Genomic DNA, 21,384 nt, shown 5'->3' on the forward strand with positions numbered 1-21,384 from the left:
GCGATGATGAAGATACACTTTTATTGAGGCAAAGGCTGCCGGCTGACTGTTAGCACCCAGGTGACCACACACTGTGTGACTGCTGTGTGGAATGTCTCCTGCTCTAATTTCAACCTGCACAGTGCCTCCTGATATGGAGCACACTAAGTTTATTAATACTCGATAAGTCGATCACATTATGTATCTTGTCTTTATTGTAACTGTTACGGTTCGTAGGAGTGTACTCCCTGTTGCATGGGTACAGTCTCTGACTCAACAGACATTTTTATATTTGGAAACCTCTTTTGAGGTTCTGAGCAAGTGCGAAAGTTGCTCAATCTCAAAGAGATGTGGCTGAAAGACAGAAATAAAATAGGTACAGGAAGTGAATGATATTTGCACTCCCCTCCTCTGCCAAGCACAGGCATTAGAAGCAGTCAATGTAGGCCATGTGTATTTGCATGACATTGAAATGAGACGTACAGAAGCTTATGTACATATGGTATGTCACCTGATATGTTAAAATGTCCTGTAACTGTTCTGGGTATTTATGCATAAGGTTTTTTTTTGTACATGAGATTTTCATAAAACACACATACAGGCTGTGATGTCCCTGACAATGTCTCTTTTGGAGCATAAAGTACAGATAAAAACCAGATTAAAAAAAGAAGTAAATGAAGGACAGAGTTTGGGAAACGCCTGCTGTAGGCTAGGGCCGCTAGAGATCCATACTAAATCCACATTTTCACAGCCAATCATTCCGATTTCTTTATTACACATGCCAGATTTATAATTGTAGAGAATGTTAAAGAGCCTTAGCAAATATTGTGAAGTGCTTTATGTTTGAAGGTGGGGTTAGTTAGCTTATTTCAGAGAGTAGTTAGTTTCACAGTGAATTCCTTTCTGCAGAATCACTAAATGCTGTATGTTACCTTACTGGGGGGCCCAGACTGTAAGAAAGGGAGAGATGGGGGAGCAGAGTTCATATGGAATGATTTAGTGAGCAGGATGTGGTTTAAAGCAAATTGTGTTTGCTCATTGTTTGCAGCCTGACATTTAAGGAGAAGTGAAATCAGGGAATGGGGTAAGAAAGGAGTTGGCTCTATAGAGATAAGAGGGTCGGTAAAATTAGTAGGATATAGACGGTACACTTTCAACCAGTTTAATTCAATGAGCAATAGAAAACTGAATAAAAACCCTAATGTCAGCTAGCAACAGCTAGCTGGACAGAATTTCCTCTTGAGACTGAGGTAATTTATTCAAATGATTCTTCCCTTATGACTTCACGCAGCCAGCCAAAATGTTCCTGAATGCAGCCAAGAACACGAACAGTCTGTTTACCGTCACACAATTAGCTAAACCACAAAGTACAACTGCAGTATCCATCAAGCCAAGGCAAGAGTGGTGAATATATGCTCAAGAACAAGGCTTTGGTCTTTATTTAGAAAATAATACCAGCTGTTGACACTGAAATATAAAAAATAAAAAAACACTGCAGTGACATACTGTGCAGCCTTACAATACACTATGAAAATGCTGCTTTGCATGGGTAGGTATTTAAATAGTAAGGTTTACAGAGGAGCATTACTTTCACTGCTGTGCAGTACATCTTTCCCAACAGGCCAGAGGAAATGTCATGGATCTGGGGGTCCGTCGCTGCCTTCCAAAGGTACCGGACATCTGCCACGTGTCCGTGAGAGGTGATCATCTTATCGTAGATACAGGGGTGATAGGGGGCCTTCCCTTCCCCTGAAAAGTAAACATGTTCCTGGGGAGACACCCCCATGGCGTTGGCACAGATGCCCATGAACACATCATCAATGTACAGCGAGGCATTGAGGGACAGAGTGGCCTGGTAGATTTTGGAAGCCACGTCCCCTGAGACAACGTACCCTGCCCCCGCTGTGTAGTCTGGGTAAGAGAGCCACTGGTACATCTCATAAGGCACGTGGTACTTGCTGTCCTTCTGGCGGTTAGGTGGGGCTCCCCTGTGCACGTGGCCCACCCAGAGGTCCTGGGCCCCCTGCTGGATCAGGCCCTGCAGGTAGTGCACCAGGTTGGGCATGTGGACAAAGATGTCGTCGTCGGCTGACATGAGGAAGCGTGCTTGGCTGCAGTAGTTGTGGCTCCAGCGGAACTGCAGCAGCAGTTTGATGGTGAGGTTGTGAAAGGTGTCGACAAAGTCCTGCTGGACCAGGTCCCTATAGACCTGGTCCTCTCCCAGCAGCCTCCTCTGAACATGGCCCCTCTGCTGGTGGTTGGGGTGGACCCCCAGGGCAAACACCACCCTCACGGTGGCCCCCAACTCCCTCTGGGTGTAGGCCTCATTCCCCCAGGTGGCCCGGATGGCCTGCCTCCTCTCCAGGTTCTCTGGGGAAGATTTGACGAACAGCAACAACAGCACTTCATTGCTGTCACATTTGTCATGGTGGTTGATGAGGTACGGGAAGTTGCTCTGACTCTTAGCCTCCCTCTGGCTGATGCCAAAGCTCTTGTTGATGAAGTCGTAGCTGTTGACCAGGTAGCGGTAGGAGTAGGACTTCATATGGCTCACCACATGGTGGTCCAGCTGCTCCCAGCACACCATCAACACAGACAGGACAAAGCACGTCGTCACCAGCTGCACACATTGACATTTTCTGATCCTTCTGAAATTCAAAAACATTCTTCAACCTTCCTACCCTTGCCCCCCCTTTTCTATCTTTTTGTCAAGTCCAATAGGTTGTTGCGTTTGACAGGCTGCTACTTTCACAATTATTCCAAATGATTTGGGAGTGTCTGAGTTCCATCATATTTGCCCAACGGGAGACATGGGCTCCTCAGAGAAATGTTGGTCTTCAGTTAAATTTAATCTCCTCCTGACACCTCTCCACTCTGCTCTCTACTGGGACTGTATTGTTGAGACAATCACGTCTCTAGTCATCACCGTTTTGTGATGTGTCCACACAGTCACAAAGCATTCCACATCAAAGGATCTGAAAAGAGAAAGACAAAAATATGAACATATCGCACTAATAGGAAATGCATTTGAAATTGTGAGTCAATATTATGTTATTGAGTCATTCTGAGGAAGTGAATGAAACCGCTAGATGTGCTTGATCCATCACGCCGGCTAAACCCGGTAAGTACTTTTGAGGTTATTACAACAGGGCTAAAGTGCGAAAACCGCAGGGCAGCGTCAATCAAGCAATCTTATTCTGTCCAACCTGGAACGAGGCATCCATCCTCACGTCCCCAAGGTAGGCTACCCAAACAGCAACAACAGCCGTGGGTCGAGCAATCGCATTTAGTCCACAATGCGTGGACAGTCCAAATGCAATATTGATTGTAGACCTATAAATACAGACTGGTAACGTGGCTTTTCAATCAACCTACTCACCGGGGTGAAAGAACAACAGTAAGGCTGAAGGCGAAATTGTAACTTTTCTCATATTCCAACGATTCCAAACTGAAGAAGCAAAGCTGCCAAAACACGTATGCTCAGAGCTCCCTACAAAAAAATTCCCTTGCTTTGAAGACTTTTTGCAAATCCAATCAGTTTTCTACCTTGATTCAACATCACATTACATTTTTTTTTGTTGAAATAACGAAACAATGTTGATTCAACAAGTTTTTTGCACAATGGGATGTAGGCCTATTGCTGAGAAATGTATTAAATTATAACAGAAATACCTTTATTTACGTATGTATTCAGACCGTTTGCTATGAGACTCAAAATTGAGCTCAGGTGCATCCTGTTTCCTTTGATCATCCTTGAGATGTTTCTACAACTTGATTGGAATTCAGCTGTGGTAAGTTCAATTGATTGGACATGATTTGGCTAGGCACATACCTATCTATATAATGTCCCACAATTGACAGTGCATGTCAGAGCAAAAAAACAAGCCATGAGGTTGAAGGAATTGTCTGTAGGCACAGATCTGGGGAAGAGTACCAAAAAATGTCTGCAGCATTGAAGGTCCCCAAGAACACAGTGGCCTCCATCATCCTTAAATGGAGGAAGTTTGGAACCACCAAGACTCTTCCTAGAGCAGGCCGCCCGGGCCAAACTGAGCAATGGGGGGAGATGGGTCTTGGTCAGGGAGGTGACCAAGAACCCAATGGTCACTCTGACAGAGCTCCAGAGTTCCTCTGTGGAGATGGGAGAATCTTCAAGAAGGACAACCATCTCTGCAGCACTCCACCAATCAGGCCTTTATGTTAGAGTGGCCAGACGGAAACCAATTCTCAATAAAAGGCACATGACAGCCCACTTGGAGTTTGCCAAAAGGCACCTAAAGTACTGACAGACCATGAGAAACAAGATTTTCTAGTCTGATAAAACCAAGGATGCCAAGCGTCACGTCTGGAGGAAACCTGGCACCATCTCCACAGTAAAGCATGGTGGGGACAGCATCAGGCTGTGGGGATGTTTTTCGTCGGCAGGGACTGGGATACTAGTTAGGATCGAGAGAAATATGAACGGAGCAAAGTACAGAGAGATCCTTGATGAAAACCTGCTCCAGAGCGCTCAGGACCTCAGACTGGAGTGAAGGTTAACCTTCCAACAGGACAACGACCCTAAGCACACAACCAAGAGTGGCTTCGGGCCAAATCTCCGAATGTCCTTGAGTGGCCCAGCTATAGCCTGGACTTAGGTGTTTCAACAAAGTACTGAGTAAAGGGTCTGAATACTTATGTTAATATGATATTTCTGTTTTATTTTATTCATTTGAAAAAAGTTCTATAAACCTGTTTTTGCTTTGGCGTTATTATGGGGTATTGTGTGTAGATTGAGGACAATACAGTGCACCGACGTGGCCCACTATCAAAGACTGTGGACTCTCCTTCTCCGTGGCCGTCGTGAGTGAAACATTTAAACGTGTTAACCCTCGCAAGGCTGCTGGCCCAGACGGCATCCCTAGCCGCGTCCTCAGAGCATGTGCAGACCAGCTGGCTGGTGTGTTTACGGAAATATTCAGTCAATCCCTATCCCAGTTTGTTGTCCCCACATGCTTCAAGATGGCCATGGTGGTGCTTTGAGAGACTAGTCAAGGATAATTTCACCTCTACCTTACCTGTCACCTTAGACCCACTTCAATTTGCTTACCGCCCCAATAGATCCACAGACGATGCAATCGCCATCACACCGCATACTGCCCTATCCCATCTGGACAAGAGGAATAGCTATGTAAGAATGCTGTTCATTGACTACAGCTCAGCATTCAACACCATAGTGCCCTCCAAACTCATCATTAAGCTTGAGACTCTGGGTCTCGACCCCGCCCTGTGCAACTGGGTCTTGGACTTCCTGACGGGCCGCCCACAGGTGGTGAAGGTAGGAAACATCATCTCCACTCTACTGTTCTTAAACACTGGGGCCCCACAAGGGTGCGTTCCCAGCCCCCTCCTGTACTCCCTGTTCACCCACGACTGCGTGGCAATGCACGCCTCCAACTCAATCATCAAGTTTATAGAAGACACAACAGTGGTAGGCTTGATTACCAACAACGACGAGACAGCCTACAAGAAGGAGGTGAGGGCAGTGGAGTGTGGTGTCAGGGAAATAACCTCTTACTGAATGTCATCATCAAGAGATGATTGTGGACTTCAGGAAACAGCAGAGGAAGCACCCCCCTATCCACACCGATGGGACAGCAGTGGAGAAGGTGGAAAGTTTAAATTCTGTGGTGTACATATCACCGACAAACTGAAATGGTCCACACACACAGACAGTCTGGTGAAGAAGTTGCAACAGCGCCTCTTCAACTTCAGGAGGCTAAGGAAATGTGGCTTGTCACCGAAAACCCTCACTAACTTTTACAGGTGTATAATTGAGAGCATCCTTTTGTGCTGTATCACCGCCTGGTACGGCAACTGCACCGCCAACAACCGCAAGGCTCTGCAGAGGGTGGTGCGGTCTGCATAATGCATTACAGGGGGCAAATTACCTGCCCTCCAGGACACCTACAACACCCGATGTCACAGGAAGGCAAAAAAGATCATCGAAGACAATAACCACTCAAGCCACAGCCTGTTCACCCCGCTTCCATCCAAAAGGCGAGGTCAGTACAGGTGCATCAAAGCTGGGACAGAGAGATTGAAAAACAACTTCTATCTCAAGGCCATCAGATAGTTAAACAGCCACCACTAGCACAGAGAGCCGGCTGCCTACCTACAGACTTGATATCATTGGCCACTTTAACAAATGGAACACTAGTCACTTTAATAATGCTACTTCAAAAATGTTTATATATCTCGCATTACTCATCTCATGTGTATATACTCTATACCGTGTCCTTCACTATCTATTCTTTACTATCTACTGCGTCTTAGCCGATCTGTCACTGCTCATCCATATATTTTATACGTATATTCTCTCATCCCATCCTTTACTAGATTGTGTGTATTAGGTTTTGTTGTGGAATTGTTAGATATTACCTGTTAGATACTTCTGCACTGTCGGATCTAGAAGAATAAGCATTTCGCTACACTCGTAATAACATCTGCTAACCATGTGTATCTGACCAGTAAAATTTGACTTGAGATTGATGAGGAAATAAACTATTTAAGACATTTTAGAGTAAGTCTGTCACGTAACAAAATGTGGACAAAGTTAAGGGGTTTGAATAATTTCTGGATGCACTGTATCTGTTATTTTCCTGTGCTTATAGTGCCTTCACAAAGTATTCACACCTCTTGACATTTTCCACATATTGTTGTTTACAGCCGTTTTTTTTTCCATTTTATTTTAATGTCACTGACCTACATACAACCGTTCACTTTGACATTATGGGGTATTGTATTTTTATGTTTTTACTAATGAATTTAAAATGAAACGCTGATATGTCTTGAGTCAATAAGTATTCAGCCCCTTTGTTCTGGCAAGCCTAAATAAGTCACATAATAAGTTGCAAGGAGTCACTCTGTGTCCAATAATAGTGTTTAACATGATTTTTTGAATGACTACCTCATATCTGTACCCCACACATACAATTATCTATAAGGTCCCTCCTTCGAGCAGTCAATTTCAAACACGGATTCAACCACAATGACCAGGGAGGTTTTCCAATGCCTCGCAAAGAAGGGCACCTATTGGTAGAAAAAAAAGAAGCAGACATTGAATATCCCTTTGAGCATGGTGAAGTTATTAATTACACTTTGGATGGTGTATCAAAACAAGGTACAGGCGTCATTCCCAACTCCGTTGCCAGAGAGGAAGGAATTTCATGGACTTTACGATGGTGCCAATGGTGACTTTAAAACAGTTTTAATAGTTTAATGGCTGTGATAGGAGAAAACTAAGGATGGATCAACAACTTTGTAGTTACTCCACAATACTAACCTAATTGACAGAGTGAAAGGAACGAAGCCTGTACAGAAAAAAAATATCCCAAACATGCATCGTGTTTTCAACAAGGCCCCAAAGTAATACTGCAAAAACATGTGGCAAAGCAATTATCTTTTTGTCCTGAATATAAAGTGTTAAGTTTGGGGCAAATCGAATACATCACATTACTGAGTACCACTCTCCATATTTTCAAGCATAGTGGTAACTGTATCATGTTATGGGTATGCTTGTAATCGTAGAAGACTGGGGAGTTTTTCAGGATAAAATTAGAAGTAGAATGGAGGTTAGCACAGGCAAGTTCTTTGAGTAAAACCTGGTTGTCTGCTTTCCACTAGACACTGAGAGATGAATTCACCTTTTCAACACAACAATAACCTAAAACAAATCTACACTGGAGTTGCTTACCAAGAAAACAGTGAATGTTCCTGAGTGGCCGAGTTACAGTTTTTACTTAAATATACTTGAAAATCTATGGCAAAACCTGAAAATGGTTGTCTAGCAATGACCAACAACCAATTTGACAGACCCTAAAGAATTTTGAAAAGAATAATGGGCAAATGTTGCACAATCCAATCCAGTTGTGGGAAGCTCTTAGAGACTCACCCAGAAAGATCCACAGCTGTAATCACTGCCAATGATGCTTCTACAAAGTAGTGACTCAGTGAGTATTAAATTAATACATTCACAACTTGTTTTCACTTTGTCATTATGGTGTATCGTGTGTAGATGGGTGAGAGAAAAAAAAATAAGTTAACCATTTTGAATTCAGGCTGTAACACAACAACATGTGGAATAAGTCCAGTGGTAGGAATACTTTCTGAAGGCCCTCCATCCCATTGTGCTCTATCTCTGAAAGGATGATGGAAAATCCTCAGTGTTTATCTGTCAGAGTCCATCCTCTGTAGATGCTTGTTCACAGTGTGAAGTATCTTAACCCTCTCAACCGTATAGCGGTAGTTGCCGAATCTTTTGTGAATGAATGCATAAGCCAACCCAGCGAAAGTTCAATAATGGAGGGGCTTTAAACTAACAGAGTGCATGGAATTGCTGAGGTCTGTACAAAACAGTCATCATGACAAAACAAAATCATTACAGCAGCAGATTTAGGCAGTGGCCCACAACAATGAGCGGCCCTGACAGCATGCATCAGATAACCTTGTGTCAATACCATGATGGCCATCTATCCAACAGTCCCAACGCAAATAACATTCAACTCCCAATTAGAATTTCCTCCCATGTCTGGGTGTCACATATCAGTGTCAATAAGAGGTAGAAATTAGATTGTTGTTTACTTTCTAGGTTATTGTAATCACAAAAGGTTGCATTTGTTTGGTTGACATTTTAGTAATTGTGAATATTCCTGACCAAAACAACAAGAATATACACTATACATACAAAAGTATGTGGACACCCCTTCAAATTAGTAGATTTGGCTATTTCAGCCACACCCATTGCTGACAGGTACAGTGCCTTGCGAAAGTATTCGGCCCCCTTGAACTTTGCGACCTTTTGCCACATTTCAGGCTTCAAACATAAAGATAGAAAACTGTATTTTTTTGTGAAGAATCAACAACAAGTGGGACACAATCATGAAGTGGAACGACATTTATTGGATATTTCAAACTTTTTTAACAAATCAAAAACTGAAAAATTGGGCGTGCAAAATTATTTAGCCCCCTTAAGTTAATACTTTGTAGCGCCACCTTTTGCTGCGATTACAGCTGTAAGTCACTTGGGGTATGTCTCTATCAGTTTTGCACATCGAGAGACTGAAATTTTTTCCCATTCCTCCTTGCAAAACAGCTCGAGCTCAGTGAGGTTGGATGGAGAGCATTTGTGAACAGCAGTTTTCAGTTCTTTCCACAGATTCTCGATTGGATTCAGGTCTGGACTTTGACATTCTAACACCTGGATATGTTTATTTTTGAACCATTCCATTGTAGATTTTGCTTTATGTTTTGGATCATTGTCTTGTTGGAAGACAAATCTCCGTCCCAGTCTCAGGTCTTTTGCAGACTCCATCAGGTTTTCTTCCAGAATGGTCCTGTATTTGGCTCCATCCATCTACCCATCAATTTTAACCATCTTCCCTGTCCCTGCTGAAGAAAAGCAGGCCCAAACCATGATGCTGCCACCACCATGTTTGACAGTGGGGATGGTGTGTTCAGCTGTGTTGCTTTTATGCCAAACATAACATTTTGCATTGTTGACAAAAAGTTCAATTTTGGTTTCATCTGACCAGAGCACCTTCTTCCACATGTTTGGTGTGTCTCCCAGGTGGCTTGTGGCAAACTTTAAACAACACTTTTTATGGATATATTTAAGAAATGGCTTTCTTCTTGCCACTCTTCCATAAAGGCCAGATTTGTGCAATATACGACTGATTGTTGTCCTATGGACAGAGTCTCCCACCTCAGCTGTAGATCTCTGCAGTTCATCCAGAGTGATCATGGGCCTCTTGGCTGCATCTCTGATCCGTCTTCTCCTTGTATGTGCTGAAAGTTTAGAGGGTCGGCCAGGTCTTGGTAGATTTGCAGTGGTCTGATACTCCTTCCATTTCAATATTATCGCTTGCACAGTGCTCCTTGGGATGTTTAAAGCTTGGGAAATATTTTTGTATCCAAATCCGGCTTTAAACTTCTTCACAACAGTATCTCGGACCTGCCTGGTGTGTTCCTTGTTCTTCATGATGCTCTCTGCGCTTTTAACGGACCTCTGAGACTATCACAGTGCAGGTGCATTTATACGGAGACTTGATTACACACAGGTGGATTGTATTTATCATCATTAGTCATTTAGGTCAACATTGGATCATTCAGAGATCGTCACTGAACTTCTGGAGAGAGTTTGCTGCACTGAAAGTAAAGGGGCTGAATAATTTTGCACGCCCAATTTTTCAGTTTTTGATTTGTTAAAAAAGTTTGAAATATCCAATAAATGTCGTTCCACTTCATGATTGTGTCCCACTTGTTGTTGATTCTTCACAAAAAAAAACAGTTTTATATCTTTATGTTTGAAGCCTGAAATGTGGCAAAAGGTCGCAAAGTTCAAGGGGGCCGAATACTTTCGCAAGGCACTGTATATAAAATCAAGCACACAGCCATGCAATCTCCATAGACAAACATTGGCAGGAGATTGATCTTACTGAAGAGCTCAGTGACTTTCAACGTGGCACCGTCATAGGATGCTACCTTTCCAACAAGTCAGTTTGTCAAATTTCTGCCATGCTAGAGCTTCAACTATAAGTTCTGTTATTGTGAAGTGGAAATTTCTTGGAGGAACACCGGCTCAGCTGCAAAGTGATAGGCTACACAAGTTCACAGAATGGGACCGCCGAGTGCTGAAGCGCGTAGCACTTAAAAATCGTCTGTCCTCACTTGCAACACTCACTACCGAGTTCCAAAGATCAACATGCGCAATGCTCATCGTCGGCTCGAGTGGTGTAAAGCTCGCCACCATGGGACTCTGGAGCAGTGGAAACGTGCTTTCTGGAGTGATGAATCACGCTTTACCATCTGGCAGTCCGACTGACAAATCTGGGTTTGGTGGATGCCAGGACAACACTACCTGCCCAAAAGCATAGTGTCAAATGTAAAGTTTGGTGGAGGAGGAATAATGGTCTGGGGCTGTTTTTCATGGTTCGGGCTAGGCCCCTTAGCTCTAGTGAAGGGAAATATTAATGCTACAGCATACAATGACATTCCAGACGATTCTGTGCTTCCAACTTTGTGGCAACAGTTTGGGGAAGGCCCTTTCCTGTTTCAGCATGGCAATGCCCTTGTGCACAAAGCGAGGTCCATACAGAAATGGTTTGTCGAGAGAACTTGACTGGCCTATACAGAGCTCTGACCTCAGCCCCGTCGAACTCCTTTGGGATGAATTGTGGCTGAATGGTAGCAAGTTCCGCAGCAATGTTCAAACATCGAGTGGAAAGCCTTCCCAGAAGAGTGGAGGCTGTTATAGCAGCAAAGGGGGGACCAACTCCATATTAATGCCCATGATTTTAGAATTAGCTTTTCAATGAGCAGGTGTCCACATACTTTTGGTCATGTACTGTATTTTCTCTCTCTCAAAACTATTTAAAACAGAAGTTCACCATAGCCTTATTATAGGCTACAACGTGTAATATATTTTAAATTATAGGCCTAGTGCAGGGGTGGGCAACAAACGGCCCTGAGCTTATTCAGGTGAGGTTTTTTATTTTTTAATTGGGACGAGGGTGGGGATTTATTATAAAAAATAAAAAAAATACAGGCCAATCTTGAACATCTAAAACTTGAATTTATTGCCCACCCCTAGACTAGTGAAACATTCATCCCTACCGATGCAAACCTATTCATTGATCAATGACTTGTACAGCCAACTGTCCCCATGAAGTTCCTTTGAAAGTGGGAAAAATCTTTGAGCCAGCCTCCCAGAATATAAGTCCAAGAATGTAAACTCTTGGAGACATGAATGTGGTTTATTAATCATCAGCTCAACAACAATGGTTTGAGAATGCAGTAGACATCTATAGAGAAGTATAAACAACTACAGTTTTGTGCTAAGTTGGGCTCTAAGTAAGTTCAGATAGTCAGATCAAAACATAATAGAATAGGCAGATAAGATTTTTTTGTGTTAGCAGATGTTATGATTTTTTTTAAATTCCATAAATTCCATATCATTGTTGAGTCAAAAGAAAATATTGAATTCTGTTAAATTTGTGTATATTGTTTTAAAACCTACCAAGAGGGTTAGGTTCCAATTCCATGAAAGGGTGTTGGCCTCTCCCCTCCTTTCTCCCCTTCATCCCTGCGATTATTCTACCGTTAGCTGTTATCTCACTACAGGCTAACTGTAAAAGCAGTGTGAATTCAGGAGTGCGACATGAGCATAGATTTGTTTTTAGTTTTTCACAGTCTGACTTTTCTTTCTCAAACCCTCTACCGAAAGTCGACACCTTTTTGCTTTGAGCAGCTTAAGTTAATATAAACAGTCTTTCAGCTAGCGCATACAATCCCCCCACCACCTCCCTCTCCTCTCCCAGATCACTTACCAGCCTGTGAGAGTTCCATCCACGTGTTGCTGGGAAAAGTACAGAAAACTACTCTCCCCTGCCCCTCTTTTCCTGTAGATGAGCACTCTCTCTCCCTCTCTCTCTTTCCTTCTCCTCTCTCTCTTTCCCCTCTGTGTGTAAGGAATGGCAGCATCAGCCCCCAGCCGCCTGCCTGCCTCCCAGTGGTTTTCTCCTGCCTGAGCTGTTCTGTCTGTACGTCTCTACGCTGTGTGACTGTGAAAGACTGAGAGAGCAGACTGGGAGTGGGGGAGGAAACCGCTGGGCTAGAGGGGGAAAGCTCAGCCCCTGTACCTCCCCTCTCATTGCCTGCCTCAGCTGAGTCAGTCTGATCCTCTCTCTGCGTTATCATATCAGTGAATTCAACCAGTAGGAGTGAAGCTGGATCATATGCCAGAATGACAGAGCTTGGAATTTGTGTCATCTGAGTTACATCAGCTACTACAAATTCTGGACAATAAAGGTAATTCGGTGTTCCCGAGGGTCACATTAGGAGAGGGTTTGCACAGGGGAAAACTCTGGCATTGTCTTTTAGTACATGATATGTATACATTATTTGTTTTATATAGTTATGGCATTGTTTTTCTGTTGGAGGAGGTTTTCTTTGCTCCCCGACTTAATTCTAGGCACACAGAGGTGTGTGGAGATCTAAGCTATTTTATGCACTAATACCTTAGTGCCTGCTGGAAGCAACATGAGGGAGGATGGCAGAGTATGTATCATTAAACACTCCACTAGGGTGCTCAATAAAAATGGTTTGACCTAGGAGGACAAATAACAGGCTAGGCACATGGCGTCATGGAACAGTTTCCCTCCAGGGCTTCAATCAAGGCATCTCTGTCCATAATATTTATTCGCATGATGCTGCCCTATCTTCCAAAATCGATATTCACAGATCTTATTGCGTTGGGACTTAGGAGGCAGTCACCTATGATATAACCGATGCTTGCCTCTGTGAGATTGGCGGGGCCTTTGGAGGAGCTTTATTGACCTATAAAATGTGACCATACATCAAACACCACTCAGTGTCTCGATGGGCTCGTGATGGCACATAAAAATCAAGACCTCAGAACTCATACAAATGTGCACATTAAAGGGGCCATTAAAGTCTGGAAATGTTAGCTTTGCTCGAGATGGTTGATTTTATGACAACTTCCTCTGTTAATTCTCCAAAGGTCTTATTTCCTCCCTTGTACCTCCTATCTGGGGTGATGTACTGTTGTCTTTAGCAGAGCCTCTTTTGAGTTTGTACAATAACCCGATGACGATGTTGATGGTCATTTAGAACTTTGACAAAGCACTTAGTGTATGAGAGGCAGTTGATGTCCTCATTATGGGTTTCATTAATCTATCTGCATTGACAAATACGACTAAAGGGCTTCTCTGTATTTGTTGTGTATTGACGGATCCTGTATTTTTCCTCCCCAGACACATCATGAATGAGCTGATTGAAACTGAGAGGCTGTACGTCGAGGAGCTGCAGAGCATCATGGAGGTGCGTTTGTTACTTTAATTGGCTCTCTCGTGACATGTGAAACGCTGCCAGTTAGTGGCAATAATGTCAAGGAGACAGTAGAGAAAGCGCTCCTTTCTCTGTTTACTGCACCTAGGGAAAATTAAACCCTGTTCTAAAAATCGAATTGACCGCCAGTGTAAATGTTGCATTAGATCTGCCCATTTCAGAATGCCGTGTGAACTTTTGTTGAACTTAAAATGTGCTGTCTTTATTGATTAGATGAGTCATTAGGCTACTCAAACTGTCAGTGGTTGATTGAAGTTCATATCATGTTCATTCAAGTGTTATGTGTAAAGCCATGTGGAGGACAGGATTTGATTGGGTTCAGATTATCAAAGAAGTGTTGACATTATCATTGTTTTCACTGAGCCGTCACTCATTAGCTTTGAATGTGATTTTCTTCTCCAGGGATATGCTGCCGAGCTGGACAACACAGAGCTTTCCCCTCTCATCCCCGCAGCCCTGGAGAACAAGAAAGATGTACTGTTTGGCAATCTCCCAGAAATATATGAATTTCACAACAGGTGACCTATTTTCCTCTGTCTCGTTCTAAATTACATTTCCATATTCAGTGAGTTGACAAATGTGCCTGCGATGTCAAAAGAAAAAAGGATTGGCATGGTCCCCATCCCCCCTGCCACATGACAATCCTGAGAGATAGCCTTCATCCTCTCACTGGTCTCCCATTGCTAACAACTTCTCTTGACCTGACCTGTGTTTAACACATTCCTACTATGCATTCTTTGGCTGCAGGCACTCACATGGAACAACTGGTTATTTTATTTTCTCTCACAGCTTGGGAAGTTTTCCCCCCATTCTTCACTGGAAGCTATATATATAGAACACATTGTACCGCTATGTCAACTATGAAGGCTCCAAATAACATTCATCATCACCAGATTGAGAAATACTGTACCAAACATCCTAGTTAGATGTAAAACTGCACGACTAAGATCTCTTTGGCAAAAACATCCAAATGAATGACAGATTTATTGAGTTATTTTAGATTAATACTGACTACGGCGTCTCAACATGGACAAACAGTACTTTTGCTGCTTTTTTCTCGTTTTTCAAGCGAATGTGGAAGGTATGGGAGAGCACTCTTTCTGTTCGCCTAGCCGAGTTCGCCAGCCTAACTGAAGCATGCAGAAAGAAGCCTTTAGCCAGCTAACTTTTATATCTACTGATTGATTTTCTGGTTTATTAGGAAAGCTAAACGGTGTACTTTTAGTTGTTGGGTCAATCAGACCATGCATATTTCAAGCTTATCTTTTTATTTACATTTTTATCTTACTTTATTTAGGTAAGTTAACTGGCAGAGTCGTTGATCTTGCTTTGTAAAATACCTCTGTGCAAGGAGTAAAAAATAAACAAACATCCTGCATTGTGATTGGCTGAGAGAGCTCAATTGACAGTGGGCCCTGTATTGTCTTTGGGGTTTTGTATTCTAGGCGTGACGCCCCATGTGTTGGACACCCATTGTTCTGCTAGGCCCTGTGATCACTCCCTCTCAGGTGGGGTTAGGTTACAGTGAGAGGGGCAAACAAAAGGTTCCACAGGGACCCATAGAGCTCCACGCCACATGGGCATTCAATATTATGCAGACACATTCACATGAACATGTCCCTTCACCCCCGCTTTTCCAGTTTGTCCATATTTCTAATACAATGACAATATCCATAACACATAACACATAATCAGATATGTCAACATTTCAGTGCCAGGGTTTTAGCTCTTAACACTATCATTTCATTATATGTGGATAATTTCTGTTGTATAATGTTTTATCTCTACTCAGCTAAATACTGTCCAGTGTCCATAGCTGAAGGACTTACTGTATTAACTCCTTGGTGTGGAAATGCTTAAGGAGTTAAAACCCAGGACAAACCCCCAAGCATGATACTAATGGGACACTCATTGGGAAGGCTCAGGGTTCAGTAGGTTAATTCAAAGTCAACTGCAGGGCCCCACAAAAATCCCAACCTTGTTGTTCAGACTGGCATCCATGGCTTCCATAACTTTACACATCATAGATGTTCCAAACAGAAGTGCACAGACTCTGTCTACCAGCTACAGTTTCCCAACATCCTCTTAACTTCCCAGCATAGGAAATGGCAATCTGATGAATGTGCAATTGTATCCAATGTTATATGTTACTTTATGTACCTTGTAAGGGGTCAACAGGAAATGTGTTCAACTTTTTAATTGAGTTGACTTCATCCTTCTTGTTCGCAGGACATTTTTCAAAGAGCTTGAAAATTGCATGGAAAGGCCAGAATTGGTAGGGACCTGCTTTTTGAAAAGGGTGAGTTCCTTGTGTTGATGTCATTTGGAGACTGAAGGCCGTTACTGTGCTGTTATGTTGCATTGCTAAGTGTCTGTCTCTCTCCAGAAAGAAGAGCTGCAGATCTATGAGAAGTATTGTCAGAACAAGCCTCGATCAGAGGCACTGTGGAGACAGTGTGGAGACAGCCTGTTCTTCCAGGTGACTCCCATTCCTTGGGTGTCTAAGTGTTGTCATAGTTATGATATAGCATTCCACTGTATAATGGTGTCAGTTTACATTAAAGGGATACTGTGAGAACCTTGTTCTACTTCCCCAGAGTCAGATGAACTTGTGGATACCATTCTTATGTCTCTGCATGCAGTATGAAGTTACGCTACCGTAAATGTAGTTACGCTGTACATGTAGACTTTCAGTCATTGCGCTCATGCTAGTTAGCATTGGCTTTCGAAACTATCGCTAAATTCCTTCATACTGAACGCAGAGACATACAAATGGAATCCACAAGTTCATGTGATTCTGGGTAAGTGGATTAAATGCCGGAAGTTTGCAGTATCCCTTTAAGCAACATGTCAATGGAAAAACATACATTTCCTGTTGTTTAGGGTTCGGATTTGGCTTGACAGACAGTGCATTCGGAAAGTATTCAGACCCCTTGACTTAAACCACTTTTTCCCCTTTTTTTACATTACAGCCTTATTCTAAAATGGATTAAATCGTTTTTGTTCCCCCTCAATCTACACACAATACCCCATGATGAAAGCAGTTTTTTAGAAAATTTTACAAATGTATTCAAAATAAAAACGGAGATCACATTTACATAATTATTCAGACCCTTTACTCAGTACTTTGTTGAAGCACCTTTGGTAGCGATTACAGCCTAGAGTCTTCTTGGGTATGACACTGCAAGCTTGGCACACCTTTCTTCTCTGCAGATCATTGTTCTCTGCAGATCCTCTCAAGCTCTGTCAGGTTGGATGGGGAGCGTCGCTACACAGCTATTTTCAGGTCTCTCCAGAGATGTTCGATCGGGTTAAAGTCCGGGCTCTGGCTGGACCACTCAGGGACATTCAGAGACTTGTCCCGAAGCCACACCTGCGTTGTCATGGCTGTGTGCTTAGGGTTGTTGTCCTGTTAGAAGGTGAATCTTCACCCCAGTCTGAGGTCCTGAGCGATCTGGTGCAGGATCTCTCTGTACTTTGCGCCGTTCATCTTTCCTTCGATCATGACTAGTCTCCCAGTCCCTGCCACTGAGAAACATCCCCTCAGCAGGATGCTGCCACCACCATGCTTCACTGTAGGGATGGTGCCAGGTTTCCTAAAAAATGTTATGCTTGGCATTCAGACCAGATAATCTTGTTTCTCATGGTCTGAGAGTCTTTAGGGGCCTTTTGGCAAACTCATTTGGCTGTCATGTGAGTGGCTTCCGTCTGGCCACTCTAACATAAAGGCCTGATTGGTGGAGTGCTGCAGAGATAGTTGTCCTTCTGGAAGATTCTCCCATCTCCACAGAGGAACTCTGGAGCTCTGTCAGAGTGTCCATCGGGTTCTTGGTCACCTCCCGACCAAGGCCCTTCTCCCTCGATTGCTCAGTTTAGCCAGACGGCCAACTCTAGGAAGAGTCTTGGTGGTTCCAAACTTCTTCCATTTAAGGATGATGGAGGCCACCGTGTTCTTGGGAACCTTCAATGCCGCAGACATTTTTTGGTACCGTTCCCCAGATCTGTGCCTCGACACAATTCTGTCTCGGAGCTTTACAGACAATTCAACCTCATGGCTTGGTTTTTGCATTGAATTGCACTGTCAACTGAGGGACCTTATATAGACAGGTGTGTGCCTTTCCAAATCATGTCCAATCAATTGAATTTACCACAGGTGGAATCCCAAGGATGATCAATGGAAAGAGCATGCGCTCAATTTGGAGTCTCATAGCAAAGGGTCTGAATACTTATGTAAATAAGGTATTTCTGTTTTTTTATTTGTAATAAATGTGCAAACATTTCTTAACCTGTTTTCGCTTTGTCATTATGGGGTATTGTGTGTAGATGGATGAGAATTATATTTATATTTTCAATCCATTTTTAGAATAAGTCTATAACGTACCAAAATGTGGAACAAATCAAAGGGTCTCAATACTTTCTGAATGCACTGTAAATGATTGCAACATTCTATGATGTTTGTTACTGCAGGAATGTCAGAAGAAGCTGGACCACAAACTCTCCCTGGATGCTTATTTACTCAAGCCTGTGCAGAGGATCACCAAGTACCAGCTGATGGTCAAGGCAAGTTTATCACTGAGGTTAATATTTCACTTCAGCACTATACAATCACAGGCTTATTCAAATTTTAGAGCAACACACAGATAACAGATAAGATGTAAATGTCTTCACTGCTCAAACATCCTCCTTCACTGCCTAAGGGCTAACATGCAAAGCACTTCCTTCAGACTGATCTAATTTGAAGACCTTGACTCTCAAGCAGAGGAGGCTGGTGAGAGGAACTAAGATACATTATTTATCCCACTTGGCTTTGTCCTGACCCGGCTCTGTTTCCTTTCTAGGAGATGCTGAAATGCAGTAAGAACCAGGAGGGTACTGCTGAATTGGAGGAGGCCCTTGCCACCATGCTGGACATCATCAAGTCTGTCAATGACTCCATGCATCAAATTGCCATAACGGGATTCGAGGTCAGTAGTTTCAAGTTTTGTTAGTTGTAAAATGGACACGAGATGCATCGTATACACACCGTCCAATGAAATGGTTACTTGCAGGTTCCTTCTTGACAATGAAAAAACAACAAGAAATAATAAAGCATAACAATACGAACATAAAGTAAATGGCTCAATAGAATATAATAAATATTTTAGCATAGGTAAGGAAGGCACAATTTATAGTCCAATATTTACACGTGATTTGGGGAAGGGGGGGATTGGGTATGTGTTTTAAATTCTGCTACCAATTGTGCAGTATGGTAGCAGGAGTTGTGCTGTGTGTGTATCATGAATGTGTGTTTGCGTGCATGTGTGTGTGTGGATGAGTGCATGTGTGCTACAGTGCAGGTGGTCAGTCCAGTTCAAGTGCTCAGCAGTCTGATGTCTTGAAGATAGAAACTGTCTCTGAGCCTGTTGGTATCAGACCTCATGCTCCAATACCATCTGCCTGACGCGAAGGGAGTGAACAGCTCCTGGCTGGGGTGTAGACTTGGCTCGAGTTTGAAAAATCAGTCCGATTTAGATCCTTACTGTTCCTATCTTAGAGTGGATCTGTTGGGCTGTGTCAAAGTTCCAGGAAGTCCTGCTGTTAATCAGTTTGACTAATCTGTCGGAGAGAGTGTTATGGCTAGGTGTACTGTACGTGTGAGGGTGTAGGACTGATGTCCCCTGTGTGCCTCTCCCATCCCCAGGGGAACCTTAGTGAGCTGGGCAAGCTCCTGATGCAGGGCTCATTCAACGTGTGGACGGACCATAAGAAGGGCCACAGCAAGGTGAAGGACCTGGCCCGCTTCAAGCCCATGCAGAGGCACCTGTTCCTCTACAATAAGATGCTGCTTTTCTGTAAGAAGCGGGAGGAGACCACGGACGGACACGAGAAGCCGTCCGCCTCCTACAGCTTCAAACACTCCCTAAAGGTGAGGTTGGCTTGTGGGGTCAGTTCCTTGTTGGACAAACATAACAATTGCTCACCTGGAATTTGAATGGTTTTAACTGTCCGCGGGGCTACAATTCTCACCATCCTCCACTTACTTCCCCCTTCTCATATGGAAACTTTACAGTGGCTCTCTCCGATCCCCTGAGAACCTTGGAATTCACTGTCATCCCACATGTTTCAATTCAAGCTAATCTAGATGCATGAAACGTCAGGGCAGGAAACGGCCCTGAGATGACAGGACCTCCTTTCATCAATGGGATGCTGGGACAACCCTTTGTTTTCTAAAGGAAATCTTTGATGAACTTGTTTTTTTTCTCTCACTCGCTGATATAAAGTGCTGTGCATGTAATACACTCTGACTGTCACTGGGTCAATGAGTAATGGTGTTCATAACTTAATAGGCAAATACATGTTTCAGCCCAGGGCTGTTTCAGGATAGAGCCATTCAATTGGAATTAAAGCTGAACTGAAAGGCTGTAGCAGTTCACATTCATTTGCAAAATACAAGAGCCTCTGAGCAGGATTCTATCTTTAAATTCTTCTCTTTACGTGTGTTTATGTGAAGCTGCAGGAGAAATCAGAAATATAAAGCTGTCATTGTTGTTAACCACAGTCTTGCCCCTGTTTCAGATGAGTGCTGTAGGAATCACCGAAAATGTCAAAGGAGACATTAAGAAGTTTGAGGTCTGGTATAACGGCAGAGAGGAAGTTTACATCATTCAGGTACATGTCCATAAACTTTCTGCGTTAAAACTCAATTGTTTCCATTTAAATGACTAGTTATTTTCCAAAGAATACTAAATAGATGCCAGACTTTGTAATAAGAGCTGTGATTCAGCCACAGTCTTTTCTAAGAAGCATACCTCTCACTCCTGAGACATTTGTCATGAAGACGTCAAATGCCTTTTCTGTATGATATTCTCCTTGTGACCACTTGGTGGCAGTGTTGTCCCACTGAGAGTAGCTCCTCAGACGTCGCTACGACAGAAACATCCACTGTCTGGTGTGAGGGAGGCTGTACAGTTAAACCTCAGAGGGTGTTTATATATATATAGATATATATATATTAGTGTGTGTCTCCCCAGGCTCCCTCCATGGATGTGAAGAACATGTGGGTGTCAGAGATCCGGAAAGTTCTGACAGGCCAGCTCGAAGCGTGCAGAGGTATGCAGTGTGTGGGGATTCTCTGTATAGGCATATTTATACCACCCTCTCAGCTCACACAGGACACCTGGACACAGCCCTGACGCCTCCCAGAACGGTGATGTGAATGTTAAGCGGGGGGAAGACTAGTGTTTGAGAACACTTACCTGACCAGATGGTACAGTCCACACATTCCTGTCCTCCTCTCCTCTCCTCCTGTCCTCTCCCTCCACCTCCCTAGTAGTATGCATCAATCGCCCCATGTTCCGCTCCGAAGCGCCTGACAGTCAGGAAAACGACCCTCTGTGCATTGTGTCCTCTCAACTGAACTGACAACCTGTGTGTGTGTGTGAGAGAGAGGATGTATGTGTGAGGGGACTGGGTAATGACACAGCAGCCCTCATATGAAGCAGAGAGAGTGAAAGAGGCTCT

The 21,384-nt window shown here is 43.3% G+C and overlaps 2 protein-coding genes across 13 annotated transcripts in view; one reads left to right on the forward strand and one right to left on the reverse strand.

Moving 5' to 3' along the window:
- LOC110521584 (guanine nucleotide exchange factor DBS) overlaps nt 1-21,384 on the forward strand; it is a 72,083-nt gene that overhangs the window by 32,184 nt on the left and 18,515 nt on the right. For all 12 annotated transcript variants that reach the window (XM_036968423.1, XM_036968425.1, XM_036968426.1 and 9 more), the window contains 9 exons: nt 13,791-13,857; nt 14,287-14,402; nt 16,114-16,183; nt 16,271-16,363; nt 18,352-18,444; nt 18,723-18,848; nt 19,565-19,789; nt 20,440-20,532; nt 20,895-20,973. In XM_036968423.1, coding sequence (XP_036824318.1) covers nt 13,791-13,857; nt 14,287-14,402; nt 16,114-16,183; nt 16,271-16,363; nt 18,352-18,444; nt 18,723-18,848; nt 19,565-19,789; nt 20,440-20,532; nt 20,895-20,973 — 962 coding nt within the window. The remainder of the gene's footprint in view (nt 1-13,790; nt 13,858-14,286; nt 14,403-16,113; nt 16,184-16,270; nt 16,364-18,351; nt 18,445-18,722; nt 18,849-19,564; nt 19,790-20,439; nt 20,533-20,894; nt 20,974-21,384) is intronic.
- LOC110521586 (lactosylceramide 1,3-N-acetyl-beta-D-glucosaminyltransferase A) lies at nt 4-12,657 on the reverse strand. Its single transcript, XM_021599241.2, has 2 exons — nt 12,345-12,657; nt 4-2,954 (listed from the first exon to the last, which is right to left on the reverse strand). Exon 2 carries the CDS (start codon nt 2,642-2,644, stop codon nt 1,505-1,507), a length of 1,140 nt encoding a protein of 379 aa, XP_021454916.1. The 5' UTR covers nt 2,645-2,954; nt 12,345-12,657; the 3' UTR covers nt 4-1,504.

The sequence above is a fragment of the Oncorhynchus mykiss genome, chromosome 30 (genome assembly GCF_013265735.2).
Source record: "Oncorhynchus mykiss isolate Arlee chromosome 30, USDA_OmykA_1.1, whole genome shotgun sequence".
Lineage (NCBI taxonomy): Eukaryota > Metazoa > Chordata > Actinopteri > Salmoniformes > Salmonidae > Oncorhynchus > Oncorhynchus mykiss.